Source organism: Artemia sp. Qi Xiang Cuo, chromosome 11 (genome assembly GCF_049724085.1).
Source record: "Artemia sp. Qi Xiang Cuo chromosome 11, ASM4972408v1, whole genome shotgun sequence".
Lineage (NCBI taxonomy): Eukaryota > Metazoa > Arthropoda > Branchiopoda > Anostraca > Artemiidae > Artemia > Artemia sp. Qi Xiang Cuo.
In genome coordinates this window covers 59,132,816-59,151,379 of record NC_142804.1, presented here as the reverse complement: position 1 = coordinate 59,151,379, position 18,564 = coordinate 59,132,816, and the positions used below count along the sequence as shown (strand labels likewise).

Below are 18,564 nucleotides of genomic sequence, written 5' to 3'. Positions count from 1 at the left end.
AATGTTTTTTTTTACAGATGGACCAGGTGGTACCAGTAAAATATTTCTTTATAAGACCTTGCATCACATTCTGTGTGGAAAAAATTACAAAGTACAATGCATGGCTTATACAGGAACATCAGCAACTTTATTGCCATTTGGATTAACAACGCACAAGACCTTCGGCTTGAAAGTTCTACTTCCTCAGATTCTGTTTCCTGTACAAGACCTGGTTCAAGCAGAGATTTAGTAAAAGCTCAAGTAGATGTTTTCCTACTTGACGAAGCACACATACTTCCCAAGTATGGAAAATTTTCCCACTATTTGGTGGGAAAATTTTAGTTGCTGGAGGGTGATTTCCGACAGTGTTTACGAAATCAACCCCGATGCACCCGCAGTGAAACACTCGACTTATCAATAAAAAAAGTCATCTTTGGAAGAATTCAAACATGTTTTCTTTGAGAAAAATAAGCGAGTCGATCCTGAACAGGAAGGATTTGCAAAGTACATCCTCGAACTGGGAAATGGAAATCAACCTAAAAATGAACTTATGAAATTGAACTACCGGAAGATATAATTTCCAGTCGCAATTTAATTGAGGAAGTATTTGTATAATGTTTGTCCAAACAAAGTTTCGATTTAATGAAGGATCAAGGTATTTTACCTCCAATCAACAAAAAGTTAGCAAAATAAATGCGAAAATTGTCGATCGCCTTCCCAGAGAATGCAAATAGTATAAAAGTTATGATTCTGTAAGAAATAAAGAAAAAAGAGGAATTAAGTTTGCTGCAGAATTCTCCAGTTCAAATGACCCTATAGATTTCCGCCAAGTGAATAAAAAATACATAGAAACAAAGTACTTATGCTTTTGCTTAACTTAGATATTTCAGAAGGGATGTGTAATGGGATCCGTCTTGTTGTTACTAAATCATGTAACATAATAATTAAGGCGAATATAATTATTTGGGGAAAATCAGGAAAAGAAGTCCACATATCCCACAGTTACAGAGGACTCGAGTAAAGGTCAACTTGAATTTACTGTTCAACGACATCAATATCCAATTTGACCCGCATTTGCCTTGACTATACATAAGTCGCAAGGGCAAACTTTTGAATGTGTTGGTGCTAAACTTAGTACTTCAAGTTTAGTACTTCAATTAGTACTTAGTACTTCAATTAGTACTTAGTACTCCAGTTTTGAATCATGGAATGTTATACGTTCCATTTTCTCGTGTCAAAAGACAACGTAGCTTAAAAGTTCTGCTACCCCCTGAAAATGAACGAAGAACATAATAAAGTGTGGAAAGAAGCCCTGACAACTACCAATGAAACGTCTTATTGTTAGAGAGATATTTCTTTTTTGATCATCAATACCTACCACACCTTTGTAAAAAAAAAAAAAAAAAGGTTCGGCTATATGTATTTCATAATGACGAAAGACAAGCCGAGGTAAAACGAACCAAACAAATTGTAAATGATAGCGATGATTAGGTTTTGGATTTCGACATGGATAAGATCATCAATACCTACCATACCTTTGAAAATCATAAACCTGGACTAGATAAATCATTGGAAGAAAAAAAAAGTTTTTGTCCCTTCACCTGGGTACTTAAAAGAAACAAAGGTTCGGCGATATGTCTTTCATAATGACAAAACACAAGCCGAGGCAAAAGAAGAAGTTTTTGTCCCACCACCTGGACAATTAAAAGAAACAAAAGTTCGGCGATACGTCTTTCGTAACGACAAAAGACAAGGCGAGGTAAACGTTTAAGGTCCAATAAAAAAAACGTAATTTTACAAAGGAACTACTTCTAATTTAAGGTCCATTTGGACGTCATGACATGGAGAAAAGGTTCAAATTGTCTGCGTTTGGAAGACAAGAGACAATAGGAATCCATATATAAAAGCCTGCCGCGTGCCGGCGGCGAAACTGCCGGGCTCCCGGTACTATATATATATATATATATACCTAATATATATATATATACATATATATATATATATATATATATATATATATATATATATATATATATATATATATATTTGTATTATCAGTATTTCTGGTATATTTAATTTCTGCTTTATAACTAGTAATAAAATATTCTCCTTTTTTCTTCTATTCCTGGTACGCCCCTAGGACAACTTGCCTTTGCAAGTTCATGGGCAGGCTAGACGATTTAGTTGGATGGCATGGTTTTTCATGAATTATGAATACATGTATGCATTTTTTTAAGGTCTGTTTTTATTAATAAGCTTAGCTTAACTAACTTATGAGGATATTTCTGGTATGCCACTGAGCCATTCTGGTCACGTTAAAAATCCAGTTTCCAAATAACCAGAAACTGGGATCCAGTCTCTCTCATGTAGAAATATTACAACAATCTTCAAAAATGACGTCAATTTCAGAATGACGATTCAAAATGACGCCATATACTATTGTGGTGTCAGAACCCAGTCTATTAGAGAATGATGTAAAATTTAAACTAATATAAACGATATGGATGATATAAAAGAAGAAAACGACTAACCAGCCCATTTTGAAGCAAATTTGTGGCTAACATAGCGAACACATACACTTCCAACTTTGTAAATTAGCTTTTCGCGAAGTAGTTTCAATATAACCCTTGCCAACTCAGGTTTTGGAATGGAAAAAAACTCATCCTGAAATAAAAAGACGAAACAAATTTCCAGCACTAACCTTAAATACACAGCTAAATGATTTTCAGCTTTTGAATATTTCAAATAGTCCCAGCTGTATATTTAAAATTTTAAATAATGAATTTGAAAAACCAGCTAATGCCTTCCTTACTCATTTTTATTCCAAACTGAGGTTGTTTTACATTATATTTTATTTTTTATATAATTGTCTGTTTTAAGTGATTCGATTGTTTAAATATAATAAATTTTGTTATTTGGATTTTAAACTTATTTTTTTATCAGTGTTGAATTAACTTTTTAATGATATCTTTACTTATTAAAATATTTTTTTTCATATTTTTATTTAAAGCCTGAAGTTTGATTGTACTATTTCTATAGCTTCCGATGCTGAATCCGAAATTATAATCTGATACAAAGATATGCAGAAATAAGGAGCTAGTAAAAACAGTCACTAAAACTAAAAAGTAGATGGATAATTACGCTGTTTATCCGACAGCAGAGAGAGAGAGAGAGAGAGAAAAAAAAATTTCCCTTAAAAATTTGCTTCAAATAAGATGAATTTAAACCGAAAGCAAATCAAACTAGACGTTGCTACTTACTCTTATTTATGGAGTATCCGAAACTAATTTATTTTATATGAAACTATCCGGGTTACAACTTTTATTCATGGACATTTCGACTTTTATATGGACATTTCGATATATCCATGGACATTTCGATATATCCAATGCTCGTTATCAACAAAGATTAAAAACAAACAGCCCGTAAAACATGAAATAGGTTACAATTAAAAATTCTCAGCATAAAAATCGAGAAGTATTTTACTCTTACTACCACTACAAATAATGTGTTGCATCATCAATCAGTCTCAGTACATGCTCCTCCTTCACCCTAATCTGCCCAAAGTTTCACTCTTAGGCCCTTATGTGAAATTCCCTATAAATCTATTCTTATGACTTCTTCCCGCCCTATTAAGAGACAAACAGATTTTGCTTGTGCCAAAGATATGAAATTTACTTCAAAAATTTCTATCAACATTCCGAAGGGCTAAATTCGAACTTCGGAGTAATAGAAAAACAAAGCAAGCAAAGAAATCATAAAAAACAAGAAAACTAAAAAACTGACAAACAACACCAAAACAGCAATAACAGAATGAAAAATCATTCCTTAGTCAAAGTAAATAAAATTCAGTGTCAGATTGAGTTAGAAAGATAAAAACAAGAAAATTACAGGTACTTACAATAAGGGGGAGGGGGATAAAACAAACGAACAAAATTCAAAACTTGGGCATCGCCAGTACGAAATAAATTAAAAAGGAAAAACTACCGGGATAATTTGTTGATTTTTTTCCGTAATGAAGAGGACAAGTATTTATTTTTATATCTGGAAGTAAAACACCAAATGAGGGACAAGATAAAAATGGGTTCAGAAACAACCCGAGGTGGTCGGAATCTGGTTGGGGAATATCTATCTGGGAAAATTTTTCCGTGCGAGGGTGACGAAATGCCCAATTTTCGACAATCTATCGTCAGTAAAAAGTAAACTAGCCATATGAATCCTTCTTTTAAGTTTGGCCTAAAAAGTGGGATCTAACCACGATTTTCCTATACATGGTGAAGGTCGTATCCAGGGGGAGGGAGGATTTAGGGGGTTTTACCCCCCCCCCCCCCAAAAAAAAAAAATACTGGATACGCCCCTGTGTAAGATATATGGTCAGTGAAAAGAAAACCTATGAGTATCTTTAGACAACTCCTTTGGAAAAGATTAGCACGGCAGCAATTTTTTTTTCTGTTTAAATTTCCGGAAAAACGAGTCAAAACAAAGAACATTGAAAGCTTACTGAAACTTCCGATTTAGTCGCACCAACAGCTTCTTTCGAGGTGAGATAGGCAACAACTTCACAAGCAACATTCAATTCTTCTTCTGTAAATTCCTCAAACTGGTCGTTTATCTCTCCTTTCATCAATTTCACTCGACTAAAAAGGTAAATGAGAATATTATCAAACCTCTTTCCCTTATTATTGAATCCCCCCATCCGCCCATTCCACTTCCTGGCTGAAGGACCTTGTGACGAAGATCAGAACGACTGGTTTGGACTTTAAGAGTTTAGTGCGTATCCTTTACCTTGCCTTTTTTTTATCTTATTATTGAAAAGAGGATTTTTAATTCTGTCCCTACTATTCTATCTCTATCGGCAATTCTTAATACTGTAATCATTAGCATGGCGTGGAGCTCTTGACAGGGGGGGGGGGGATACACTAAAATTTGTGGTCCACAAGTGAGCCCTTTTGCGTCTTAGCCGTTTAATTTCCTGGACCATTTTATTATGTTCGGAAATGTCGCTCTGATTTCTAGAGGCCGGCGTTTAAAACCTGTTTTTCGGGAAACCATTGAAATTAAAACATCTTATTCAAAAACCTGGCTTTCACTGAGATGCAGGCGAATTCCACTTATTATAATTTACAACAGTGAAGCAAATATATTTAGTTTTTCTCAATAGTATTGGCCTTTCTTTACCTGATAATGAACCTTCATATACAAATCAAGTCAATGGACTGGAAACTGGGAAATCAAAGAGATTAGCATCTGTGACTGCTTTGAAGAAGATACTAGCGTTAAACAATATACAATTAATTTGTTAATTTGTGTAAATGTCGATGTTTTAATCGTATTATTTTCTTTACTTTTGCGACCAAAGTGTCAAGAAAGAGCAAAGTGTCCAAAAAGAGTAAAAAGAGCAAAAAGAGTCAATTGTAGTGCCTCTCGAGAAAACTGACAGCTTAGCGTGACTAGAACTGAAGTACAAAATATGAATAAAATATCCAGAGATTTTTTTATTGTTTCACTATCAAATAAAAGGATTTGTTCTTATTGAACTGTTATTTGTACGTCAAGGAAGGCCGCGTGGTTTTCAAAAATACCTTTGTCAGGCATTGAGCTTAACGAAGGGCAGGATTGCCGGAACCTTTCGTCCTTTTGCGACCAAAGTGTCAAGAAAGAGCAAAGTGTCCAAAAAGAGTAAAAAGAGCAAAAAGAGTCAATTGTAGTGCCTCTCGAGAAAACTGACAGCTTAGCGTGACTAGAACTGAAGTACAAAATTTTCAATTCTAGCTGCTTGCTTTTTTTTCCGCAGTTCAGTTACGCTTTAGTTGGAAAGAAGAATTTCGCTAGATTTCATTCATCTCTCGTATCAGACCCGTCAAATTTTCACCTGCATAGCTTTCGACGTATCCAAGTTCTGTTTACTGTACCAGCAGCACAGTATAAGTACACATAAACAGTAGCAAAAAGTTTCTTCAGAAATGATACAGAATAAAACGCTTGGAATAGGAAAATCCCTGTGCGTCACAGCAATAGTTTCCCATAAGCCCGTCGTATTGCGCTAAACATTTGTCATTGCACCTGCGCGAAGGCAGTAATAAAGAGAGGTCTAGACTGATACATGTCAAAAATCTTTAACGGAGAGTATAGGACTTGTCGCTACTGCCCATATATAAATATACTGTGTGGCCAGCAGTTAAAACTGATAGTACAGGTCGTTCCATAATAATAATAATAATAAAAAAAAAAAAAAAAAAAAAAAAAAAAAAATTATTAAGAAAATGGCTTTTAGCAGCAAACCTAGTACTGTGTACTAGATCCGGATTCTATTTCTTTGATATTGCTTGATTTAAAACAACAATAAAACGGCATTTGGTATCTAATTGAAAACGTAGAACTCTTAGAACTAACGAAAGGAAATTTTTTATTCTACGTCTTAAGCGTTCTACGTTCTACTTATTCTACGTCTTAAGCGTTCATAAAGGATATTTCCAACATATCTAGGTTTCAATGTGATATACAATGCATTATTCTAAATAAACATAAATTGAGAAGCAGAATTTTAATTGAGTCATCTCAACAGTCTCATTCTAATTCAAGGAAGAAAACATTAAAGACTATGTTTGTTGACCTTACATGACGGGATATAAAAAATACATTTCTCTTCATTACTTATTATGTTTAGCCCATATTAGTAAAATCTAAGGAGTATTGGAAACTTATGAGAATAGAAACTGATACTAGTACCGAAAAGAAAAATCACTAACACACTCTAGGGCTTGACGCCTTCGTTTGACCCAAAACTGCAGCATACTTGTCTATTCAGGTACTTGAAAATACAGGGCAAGGTCAGTGGCGTTTTTTCTGGGGGGGGGGATGGAAAGAGGGGGCACTCAGGGGTGCAAAATTCCAAATAAATAATCTAATGGTTATAATCGTTAAGTAATTTTTGAAATTTTATTTTCGTTAAAATACAGAAGAGGACGCAGTTAATAAAGGAAAGTAATTAATAATTTATAAATTATTCAGTAAAATAAAAATAAACAAAAAATAATAAAATAATAATAATAATAATTCAATTAAGATAATAATGGTTAAAAATAAATTATTAACTAATTAATCAAATGAAACGAAAAATACTAATGGTCATTAAATTAAGATAATAACAATTAAAAATAAATTATTCTTTAATAAATAAATTGAAAATAGTTTTGTTAATAAATGTAATTTTTTTTAAATTTGGCTTAAAAATTTTTGGGGAACAGGGAGGGGGGGCTAATTAAGATTATGCCCCGGGCGCAAGGGAGGCCAAAACCCCTACTGGGGAGAGTAAAAAAAGCAGAACTTTGTGTCCAGTAGGCCCACAATCTTAAAGTCAAAAACCTGTGTAAAATACAAGGATAAAAAATGTTGAGTTATTATCATCTACTTTTTTAATCAAGTTTCCAGACACCTTACAATAATTAGGGACGGCAATTTGTGATCCATATCTTCCAATATAAATCACCGAGGATTCACGTTTCTCATTCTCATCCGGGGTTTCTTTTTGTGTGTTTTGGTTCTTTTCTGTCAAGGGGAATGCTACTTTTGGAGAATTCAAAGAAAAATTGCTGCCTGTGTGGGAGTTGAACCGACGACCTTTCGTTAATTAGCAGAAGCTTTATTTCTAAGGAGGCTTTTTTCCGTCTTCAGAGGATCGAAATCTCTCTGCTGGCATTCAAATATAGCGTGTTTTAGCTGTTGGGAAACAGATGCAATCTTAACTTTGTTTTAATAAGATTCAAAGCTAATTCTATAACCTACGAAACATTTCAGGAGGAGGAAAAGGTGGAAAAGGAAAGGCAAGGCAAAGCCCCGTTCAAAATAGCCAGGACTTCAGTTCCCAATCGGAAGGATCCACAGCTTTCTGAGAAAGAGCAATTGTGGGGAGACAGTTGGCGTAGAACCACCCGTTTACCGATTTTTTTTACATGAACTCGGTTGTATAGATGTACACATATTTCTATAACATGATATTCCGTATGTTCTATTATTATTTTCAGTTTATTTATTAGATAGTCGCATTACACCCATCTTTACAAGCCCAGCTCTCAGTTGGACGCTTTATTATTTTCTTGCATAATATTAATTAAATACAATTTTTAAAGTACCAAAGACATCAAAATAAAAACACCTTTTTCCGACTCAGCCCATCTCATGTCTGTCCATACCTGAAAACCTCAATTTTTAAGAATTATTCTTTTGGTTGTTTCAAAACTATGAAGTCATTGGGGTGGTACCACATTTTTGACAGTGTTGCCACATTCAACTGTAGAAATAAATAAGCAAAACCAATTAGTTAAATTTGACAACTTCTTTTGTACGTAAAAATTCAAATCTTGGTTCCCAAAGACTACTACACCTTAAAAAGAAAATCGACACCTTCTTAAGCTGTTTGATACCATACGATTTTAGCTTATTTTTTGCTTATTTTCACCCATATGTGTTTTTTTTTAATTTAGCATGCCCGCTACTACCAAAAACTATGTAACTACACATAAAAGTCTTTTTCATTAGAAATTAAATTCCCGGTTTTTGCTAATTCTGAAGAATATAAGTGGTTTTGAAAATTTCCACTTAACTCATTTAAACTATCATATTTCATTTTTATACAAATTTAAGTTTAATTTAATATATATTTCAATAAAATGCTTATTTTTAAATAAATTAAAAATAATTAAATAATGATAATAATTATATTAAGATAATGATGATTAAAAAATAAATTATAATTTAATTAATAAATAAAATATAAATAACAATTAAAAAATAAAGTATTGATTAGCTAACAAAATGAAAATAGTTTTGTTAATAAATGAAAATTTTGTTAAAATTTGGCTTGAAAATCATTAGGGGAGAGGAAAGGGGGGCTAATAAAGATTTTGCCCCGGGCGCAAAAGAGGCCAGGACCACCACTGGAGAGGAAAAAAAAAAGAGCTTTTTTACCCTCCCCATACCCCCCTTTTTTACCCTATTAAGTAGAACCTTGTGTCCATTAGTACTACCTCTTTAACCTACCATGATAAAAATGCCTACCGAGATAATTTAACATACCAGGACAATTTTACTGTCCTTGGTACTTCAAATCCAAACGAAAAAACGACTTACGATTTTGAAACGATCATTTCCTCAAACTTTAACTTCTTCGTCACCGTAGCAGTCATCTGGCACTTTTTGCTGCTTTTCAACTCTCCATCATCAATAAAAAGTGACAGAGGGGGTAGATCCCTTTCCTCATGGGGCAGCATATTTACTTTAAGGGGACACGCTCTAATGACAAAGAGGTCACACTCAATATCCTGGGCTTCATTTTTACCGCTTGTTAAGCCTCTGTCTGTTGACAAACACAGATGCTTGGCGGTGGCATTTAGGAGACGGGCGTCTAAATTAGTATCTTTACGAGTCTCGTTGATGATGGACACGTTATCTGTAAGCAATATAGGTACCTAAAACGAGGAAAAATGTGTTTGATAGTAATACATGTACCAAAAGAATTGGCCATATAATTCCGAATATAATAATTCCATTATAATACACGTTTATAGCAAAACAATTTTTTTCTCCATGCATATTTATCCTCCCTTTTCCTTCGAATAAGAAAAACTACAATTTCCCAGAAAGTGTCATTGATGATCAAACACTTCGTGGTAACGGACTGTAAGTAAGGAGCGACCCGGCTCAATAGTAACCGAAACCCTCCAAAAAAAATAATTTTGGTACCAATAGATACATCAAAAGAATCGGATTTTTATGCTGATTTCAAATATAGAAGTTTCATCAAGTTTAGCCTTACCCATCAAAAATTACGCGCCTGAGAAAAGTTGCCTTATTTTCGAAAAAAGGGAGGAACACCCCCTAAAAGTCATAGAACCTTAATGAAAACCATCAGATTGAGTGCATCAGACAACCCTGGAGTAGAGGTTTCTAGCTCCTATCTGCAAAAATGCGAAATATTGTATTTTTTTGCCAGAAGAAAGATCATGGATGCGTGTTTATTTGTTGTTTTTTTCCAGGGCTGATAGTATTGATCTATTAGTCCTATAATATCGTAAGGGAGCTCATTCGAGTGGAAATTAAAAGTTCTAGTGCCCTTTTTCAGGGAACAAAAAAAATGGAGGGCAACTAGGCCCCCTCCCACGCTCATTATTTTCCCAAAGTCACCCAATCAAAATTTTGAGATAGCCATTTTGTTCAGTAGAGCCGAAAAATATAATGACTGTGTCTTTAAGGATGATTAATCTCCCACATTCCCCGGGGGAAGGGCTGCAAGTTATGAATTTCACCCAATGTTTACATATAGCATTGGTTATTGGGAAGTATACAGACGTCTTCAGGGGGCATTTTTTCTGGTAGAGGGGGGGGGGTCAGGGTTTACGTGGGGTTATCTTTCCATGGAGGAAGTTTTCAGGGGGAAGGGACTTTGCTATGAAGGGGGCACATGATTTCCCAGCATTATTTAAAAAAAAAGATCAGAAATTAAATAAAAAACAAGTTTTTCAACTGAAAGTAAGGAGCAACATATAAACTTAAACCGAACAGAAATTATTAAGTATATAATTTGGTTCGCCCCCTAGTCAATGTCTCGCTCTTTACGCTAGATTTTTTTTTAACACTTTCATAAGAGCTATTTATTCTAATTAACGGCCTTTGTGATTAAGGGGTCATTCTTAAAGAATTGGAACAAAATCTGAACTTTAGCGTAGAGAGCGAGGTATTTAATAGGGGCCAAACCCCCTAATATACGAATAAAAATATATGAATATAGAAGTTCGTTACGTAAGTTAATTCGTAAGTTACGTATATTTATTACTAATAAAAGCATTCGTAAATAAGATTAAACAACTTTCGAGAAGGTCATTTAGCAAAAAAAAGTAAAATTAATATGTAAATTTCGTTTTAATTATTCTTGTACGGTGAGCTAAAATCAAAACCTGCGTTAATTCAAAAAAGTTCAACAAAAAAAACTAGTTTTTTTTTTAACTGAAAGTAAGGAGCGACATTAAAACTTAAAACGAACAGAAATTATTCCGTATATGAAAGGGGCTGTCCCCTCTTCAATACCTCGCTCTTTACGCTAAAGTTTGACTCGGTCACTCAGCTTTTTTTTCTAAAACATTAAACAAAACTTTAGCGTAAAGAGCGCGGCGTTGAGGAGGGGACAGTCCCTTTCATATACGGAATAATTTCTGTTCGTTTTAAGTTTTAATGTCGCTCCTTACTTTCAGTTAAAAAAGTTTGTTTTTTTATTTAATTGCACATAAGCACGCATGTAGATGAGGGCATACAGTGCAGCATTTTCAGTAATATTCCTGCAATAGTTCAATAGATATTCATCAATGACTTTTTTTAGGGACCGTTTTATGACCCCCCTCCCCCAAAAAAATGCTACTTCCTTCATAGACGAATTTCCCTGCAAAGACTGTACGGGGGCATTTTTCCGGGGAATAATTGTCAGGGTAGAACTTTCCGGGGGAATTTTTCAAATACTTTTAAATTTAAAAACACGATCGTTATTAATACGTGGGGGGGGGGATTTTCCGCGGGAATCTTTCACAGAGGGGGAGTTTTTCTACTTATGAGGAAGAAAAACCCACAAGTATATTTTATTTTGCCCTGCTTAAATATATAAACTATTTCTATCTTCAAAATTTCACTAAAAGCTATTTCAGAAAAAAACATGAAGCTAATAAGCAAGGTACCGTTTGGTTGTGCTCAGGTAAACGAAGCTTTATGGGCCCAGCCCCCTATCCCCCCTGTCAAAACCTTATGGTTTTAGCAATTTTTCCCACCTGTTAAATGTTTTCTATACAATTTACACATTAATTGCTCTCTTTCTTTGTGTTTTAGTCTTATTTCACTATACCCCAAACAAGCTAAGCTTTTAAGGGGTTAACTTTTCGTGTTTTAATTTCTTTCATAACTGATTTAACATAATAAATTATTTGATTGATTGATTTTACTCGATTATCAATGTTCTTGCCTTGGTATTACTGCAAATAGACGAAATAATCCAATTAATTTACTTCCTAACTGTTACTACTGTTTAATATTAATTGAAAAAAAACTTTTTCCACAAAACAAGTTTTTCAAAGAAAAGTAAAGAACTCCATTAAACCCAAAATGAGCAAAAATAATATAAAAAAAATCTACCAAGCGTGAAACTACCACAAATAAGCATTGATAAATAAATGAAACCCAAAACGAACAGAAATTACAATAAATAACCAAGTCAAACTCAAAACGAGCAGAAATTAACATGAGTAGGGCTCAAAACTCCTATGCCTTCCCAAGACCAGAACATAATTTGCACTTTACTGAAAAAATATAAACGTTTTTACTTTAACAACTTTAATAAATCAAATAATACTAACATTTTGATTACTAATATCAGTATACTAATATGTAGGCTATATTAAACTGACAATGCATATTCATTCGTATTTTTTTTTTTGCTGTTACTTTCGACTATCAGAAAGGGCACTAGCCCTTTCAATTTCCAATCGAATGAGCCCTTTTTGAGTTTCTACGACAACGCATTCTATAAACACCTTATATGCCCCCAGGGCATAAATTACAACCCTTGCCCTGAGGGCTGTGAGGGGGTTGTCATCCTCAAAGACCTAATTTCCAGAACTTTCAACTATGATAAACAAACTGGCTATCTCAAAATTTTGATTGGATGTGTTTGTAGAAATGGTGGGCGTGAGAGGGACGTTAGTTGCTCTCCAATCACTTTCAACTATTAAAAAAGGCACCAACCCTTTCAATTTCTAAACGAATGAGCCCTTTTGAAGTTTCTACGACAACGCTTTCCATAAAAAACCTTATATGCCCCAAGGCATAACTTACAACCCTTGTCCTGAGGGCTGTGAGGGGGATGTCATCCTAAAAGATATAATTTCCGGGCCTTCCAACTACGCTAAAAAAACTGTCAATCTTAAAACTTTGTTTGGATGTGTTTGGGGAAATGAGGGGCGTGAGAGGGGGGTTACTTGCCCTCCAATCACTTTCAACTATGAAAAAGGGCACTAGCCGTTTCAATTTCTAATCGAATAATTCCTTTTTGAAGTTTCTACGACAACGCTTTCAATAAAAACCTTATGTGCCCCCAGGGCATAACTTACAACCCTTGCCCTGAGCGCTGTGGGGGAGTGTCCTCCTCAAAAACATAATTTATATCTGGAAATGAACTACGCTGAACAAAATGACTATCTCAAAATTTTGATTGGATGTGTTTGGGGATATGGTGGGCATGGATGGTGTATAAGTTGCCTTCAAATCACTTTCTACTATTAAAAAGGGCACTAGCCACTCCAATTTCCAATCGAATGAGCCCTTTTCCAAGTTTCTATGACAAATCTTTCGATACGAAGTGCCCTGGTCTAAAGAACAAAAAAAATTATACTTGTGCCAACATCGTTCTTTACTTAGGCAGCGCGATTGCGCTGCCTATGATGTTTACTGTTTTATAAATGATGTTTTACAAATCGTTTTCTGTTTTAAAAATTAGTCTACTGTTTCATAAAGGAGTTTACTATTTTATAAGTGATACTGTTTATAAATACTCCCATCAATTTATGTCGTAACTATTGCTGTTAATAAATGATTCCTTCACTGTTTTATAAATGAGTTAAAAAATATATAAATGTTACGGTTTACTATGATTACTGTTTTATTTATTTATTACCCGTCAAAAAAAGGTGCAAAAGACGGAGTATCACTAAAAAAGAAAAAACACACACGAAAAATAAATTACACATTACACAAAATTTAATAAATTACATTAAATTACATAAATTAATTAATTAAATTAATTAAATAAATTAATTTAATTACATAAATTACACAAAATAAAATAAAAACACACACAAAAAATTACACATAATCGAACAAATTACAAAGACGAGAAACAAAAACTCAATTATACACTGCACCGCAGGTACGTAAGGAATTTTACTTTTTAACCTCCCAAGTAGTGAAGAAACATAAGCAATATGATTGATAACTTCAATTCAACTAACCTAACCTAACCTACAGCAAAATACTTGATAACTTCAGTTCAAAATCAAGATACTCAATCAACTAGTCTAAATATGACAGGAGACGGTAAAAAGTTTTCTGAAAAATGGTTTACAAATTTACACACTGTTTCATAAATGAGCTTACTATTTCATAAATGATGCTGTTTATAAGTTATCTCATTAATATATGCCTAACTGTTGCTGCTTATATGAATATTATTTTTTTAAATTATACTAGTAATTTATATCTTAACTATCATGGCTGCAGCAGTAGCTGTAACCTTGTAAAAAGCGAACCACAGCCCATAGAAACCAAAAGTTCTAAAACATGCTTTGAAAAAAGAAACTGCCTAATGAGAAAAAATTGCCAGCTGACACTGATTCAGAAATGGTATCTATTATTTCAGAAGATCTTAAAAATAAAAGTTGATTGCGAAAATAAATTTATGGTCATTTCGAAAACGAGCCTGAAACCCTCGAAAATGGCGTCAATTCAAAGCAAAAATGACGCCATTGGCATCAGTATGGCCAAAAAACCTAGTACACAGCAATTATGGTCCCCACCTTGAACAAGACAAAAAATCACTTTTTTGCATGGGTAGCACTGATGTGTCTCTTGTTTTTTTTTCTTTTTTTATGTTACTGTTTATGTTAAAGTTTATTATATTTAATAATTTATTACTGTGTTAACTATTTCATAAACGTTACTAGTTATTATGTCTCAAGTTTTATAAATGAGGCTTTACAAATGTGTTTTACTTTTTAGTAAATGTGTCGACTATCTTATGGATGTTACTTTTGATGAAACTGTCGTAACTGTTAAACTGTCGTACTTTTGTCGTAACTGTTACTGTTCATATTTAAAAAAAAAACCATTTTCCATGAACTAAGTTTTTCAAAGACAAGTAAAGGGGTGCATTAAACCCAAAAATGAGCAGAAATAGTCAAATAATTTTCTAAGCGTAAAACTACCAAAAAATAACGATGAATAAATAAATGAAACCCAAAACGAGCAGAAACAAAGATGAGTGAGGCTGATGCACCTCCCCCCCCCCCCCCGCATGCTTCTGAAGACTAGAACATAATTTTTACTTGACTGAAAACATATAAATTTTAAATTTTTTAACTTTTTTAACTTTAATGAATCCAAACACTCCTTATTTCGAGCTGAATGTTTCTATTTCAAAGAAAAAAAAAAAAAAAAAAAAAAAAAAAATTTTTATTAGTCTTAAAGGTAAAATATTATTTTCAAAACAAATTTATGGGATTTTCGAAAAATAGCCTGATACCCCCTAAAAATGGCGGCGGATCGAAACAAAAAACACACCATTGGAAACTCTATACTCCTAACCATATGGACTTCGGCCGAAATCCTTATACAGAAAACTTACAGGCCCCAGGGAAAATCCCTTTTTGCATGGGTAGCACTGATGTGTCTTCTTATTTTTCTCCACTGCTAGCAGGGCACTGGAGCATCATAGAGGGAAACAAACAACACACATTTTGAAATACATAAAAAAAATCACTAGGCTATATTAAAAACAAACAAATATTGCAAAAAAAAAGTAAAAATGGATTTAAAAGAGATAAAAGGCCACTGCAACTATCAGTACTCAAACGCACATATGAATGACTACTAAGTTGTCTTGCGATCCAAATTTGACAGAATGAATTCTAAAGTAACAAATTAATCTAAAAAAAAAAAAAAGTTTTTCCAAGAGAAGCAAGTAGTAAAATTGAAACTTTAAACGAGAAAACACTATCACTTCACAACATATCTAATATATATCAATAAACCTAGCAACAATAAACCAACTAATTATGTTTCCCTGTGTTTCTAAGATTATAGAAAACTAGCGCTTTACTGAAAACACAAAAATCATGTATTAAAAACAGGAATATTGATTTGGGAGTGAAAAGTTAGTATGAAGCCTGACAACATTAAACTAATCTATAAAGCTTTTCATAGTCTTACACCAGTTGTGACATCAGTAACTTTCCATATACAATTAAAATTACCTTAAAAACATAAGCGTAAAATTAAATATTTTTTTAATAGCCGCAAAGTAATTGAACAGCATACAAATTATTGGATTGATTTATCAGGTAGCATTTTGGAATAATATTCAATAGTACTATTAGCTATAATATCAATAGTAATTAATAAACAATCTTCAATTGTAAGAAATATGCTTTAGTATTACTTGAAATGAAGATCAAATAAGACATAATATGAACTCTGAAAATATGGTTATTTGTCTCTATATAATATTGAGTTTCAAGATATGACAAAAATTATAAAGATATTTTATAGTCCTGATGATAGAGATATGGATTTACTTAGAACCTATATAAAAACCAATCATGATATGTTCTTTTTAAAACAAACACGACAGGATTGCTTTGAAATGTGACATCTCGCACTAGTGATATAAAACTAAACGAAAGAAAAAAGCAACAATCCTAAAATGAATTGTCATTTATCTTAAAAGGGATTGATCCTAAAAGGGATTGATAATAGTTTTATTCTGTCAAAAGTGTCCTTAATTGGTTTGCTTTTACTATACCAAAATATGAGCAATAGCTTTCGAATCAGCCATTAAACATCTCTCTAAGAAGCTCTGGCAGTCCGCTAGCCCCTAGCTTTTCCACTTGAGACATTGCATCAATAGTGCCATTGTTAGTGCCATTTGGCAGTTGCAGGTGGTGGACTTTATAAATAAAACGTAGATATGGGAAATAGCCTTAATATGAGCTATTAAACATCTGTTTACGATGTTTTTGTAGCCCGCTAGCCCCACCCCTTGAGAAATGGCACATAATGTGCCATTTTTGTGCCATATGGCACTTGCAGATGATGGAATTTATAAAAAAGCACGTATGTGAGAGACAGCTTTCTAATGAGCCATTAAACATCTCTCTATGATGTTCTGGTAAACCGCTAGCCCTGGAAAAAAAGGAGAAAAAAAAGGGAGACAAATCAGTGCTGCCCATACAAAAAAGTGATTTTTCTTATTTTTCAAGGCTGCGGACTGTAATTTTCCTGATTTAGGTTTTCGACCATATTGATTTCAATTGTAGACTTATCATTTTGATCCGACGCCATTTTCGAGGGTTTTTAGGCTTTTTTTTCGAAATAAGAATTTATTTCTTTTCCCAAATAGCTTTTATTTTTAACACAGACTGAAACGATATCGATCGTTATTGAATCAGCGTTAGATGGAAATTTTTTTTCACTGTGCAGTTTTTTTCTAAACATATTTTGGTACTTTTTGCTACTAAAGGCCGTTGTTTACTCTATACTAGGTTGCAGCTGCCGCTGCAACCAAAAAAAATCAACAGACCAGGGCTATCGAGAAGCAAAAATTGAGAGAGACAAAAATTTTAAAGTCAACGCTATAGCGCTGCCTATAGTAAAGATCCATAAGAATTAAATATTTTATTGTTATTATTATTTTTCCCTATAGGCACTTCATATGGAAGGAGTGGTCGTATAAACTTCGGAGAAGGCTCCCTCGATTTGAAATCGAAAGTTCTCGTTCCCTTTTTAAGAGTCAAAACTGACCGGAGGGCCATCAACCATCCCCCACATCCTTTTTCCCCGAATGCTTCTGATCAAAAATTCGAGATAACAATTTTGTTCAAAATAGCCCAAAGGTCAAATAACTATGGTTCCAAGTTAGATGTACCCCCCCCCCCCCGACCCGAGAATTTGGGAAATAACTATAAGTTATGCTAGTTGCCCATTGTTAACATATTAGGTTTTTATGGAGGGAGAAGTCACATAGACTGTGATTGGAAATCGAAAGTCTCCGTGCCCTTGTTAATAGTAAAAAGTGATCAAAGGGTTTGATACAGCCCCCCCCGAAAATTCGGGGTACGGGCGATTGATACAACCCTCCCGGGTTTGATGCACCCCTCCCCCTCCGAAAATTTGGGGCAAGAGCTATAAGTTATGCTAGTTGCCCCTTGTTAACATACAAAGCTTTTATGGAAGGTGTAGTCGCATATATTTTGATTAGAAATCGAAGTTTTTGTGCTCTTGTTAAGAGTAAAAAGTCATCAAAGGGCAACCAGCCACCCACTCAACCCCCTAGCCCTTTTTTCTCCAAATACGTCAAATTCAATTCTGATATAGCCATTTTGTTCAAAAAAAATCCAAAAGTCAAATAACTATGCCTATGGCGTTGACGCACCTCCCCCTAGCCTTCGAGCAAGAGCTATTAAGTTATGCAACTTACCCATTGTTAGCTTGTAAGGATTTTTATTGGAAAAGAATGCAAGTTTGATCTGGGTCTCTAAAAAGGCTTCATGTATTAAAGTGAAACTTTAAGGAAACGTTGACTGGGATGCCGAACACAATCAAAACTCTTTATGTGCTTGCTGCTTGTCAAAAGGTAATATCAGCAATGCCTAAAGAGCTACTGAGGGTATTAAATTGAAAATTTCAAGGCATGTTGAGGATATGTCGAATCTTGCTATTTTTAGGCACCCCTTCTTTTCAACATTGACTGAAATTTTGGAATTGTCAGACTATGGGCCC

The 18,564-nt window shown here is 33.9% G+C and overlaps 1 protein-coding gene across 1 annotated transcript in view; it reads right to left on the bottom strand.

The window, feature by feature from the left end:
• The window catches only part of LOC148947182 (general transcription factor 3C polypeptide 1-like), a 193,899-nt gene that overhangs the window by 23,588 nt on the left and 151,747 nt on the right, over positions 1 to 18,564 (bottom strand). The window contains exons 20-22 of the mRNA XM_089096918.1: positions 9,109 to 9,446; positions 4,481 to 4,616; positions 2,511 to 2,643 (exon numbers count right to left, since the gene is read on the bottom strand). Coding sequence (XP_088953044.1) covers positions 2,511 to 2,643; positions 4,481 to 4,616; positions 9,109 to 9,446 — 607 coding nt within the window. The remainder of the gene's footprint in view (positions 1 to 2,510; positions 2,644 to 4,480; positions 4,617 to 9,108; positions 9,447 to 18,564) is intronic.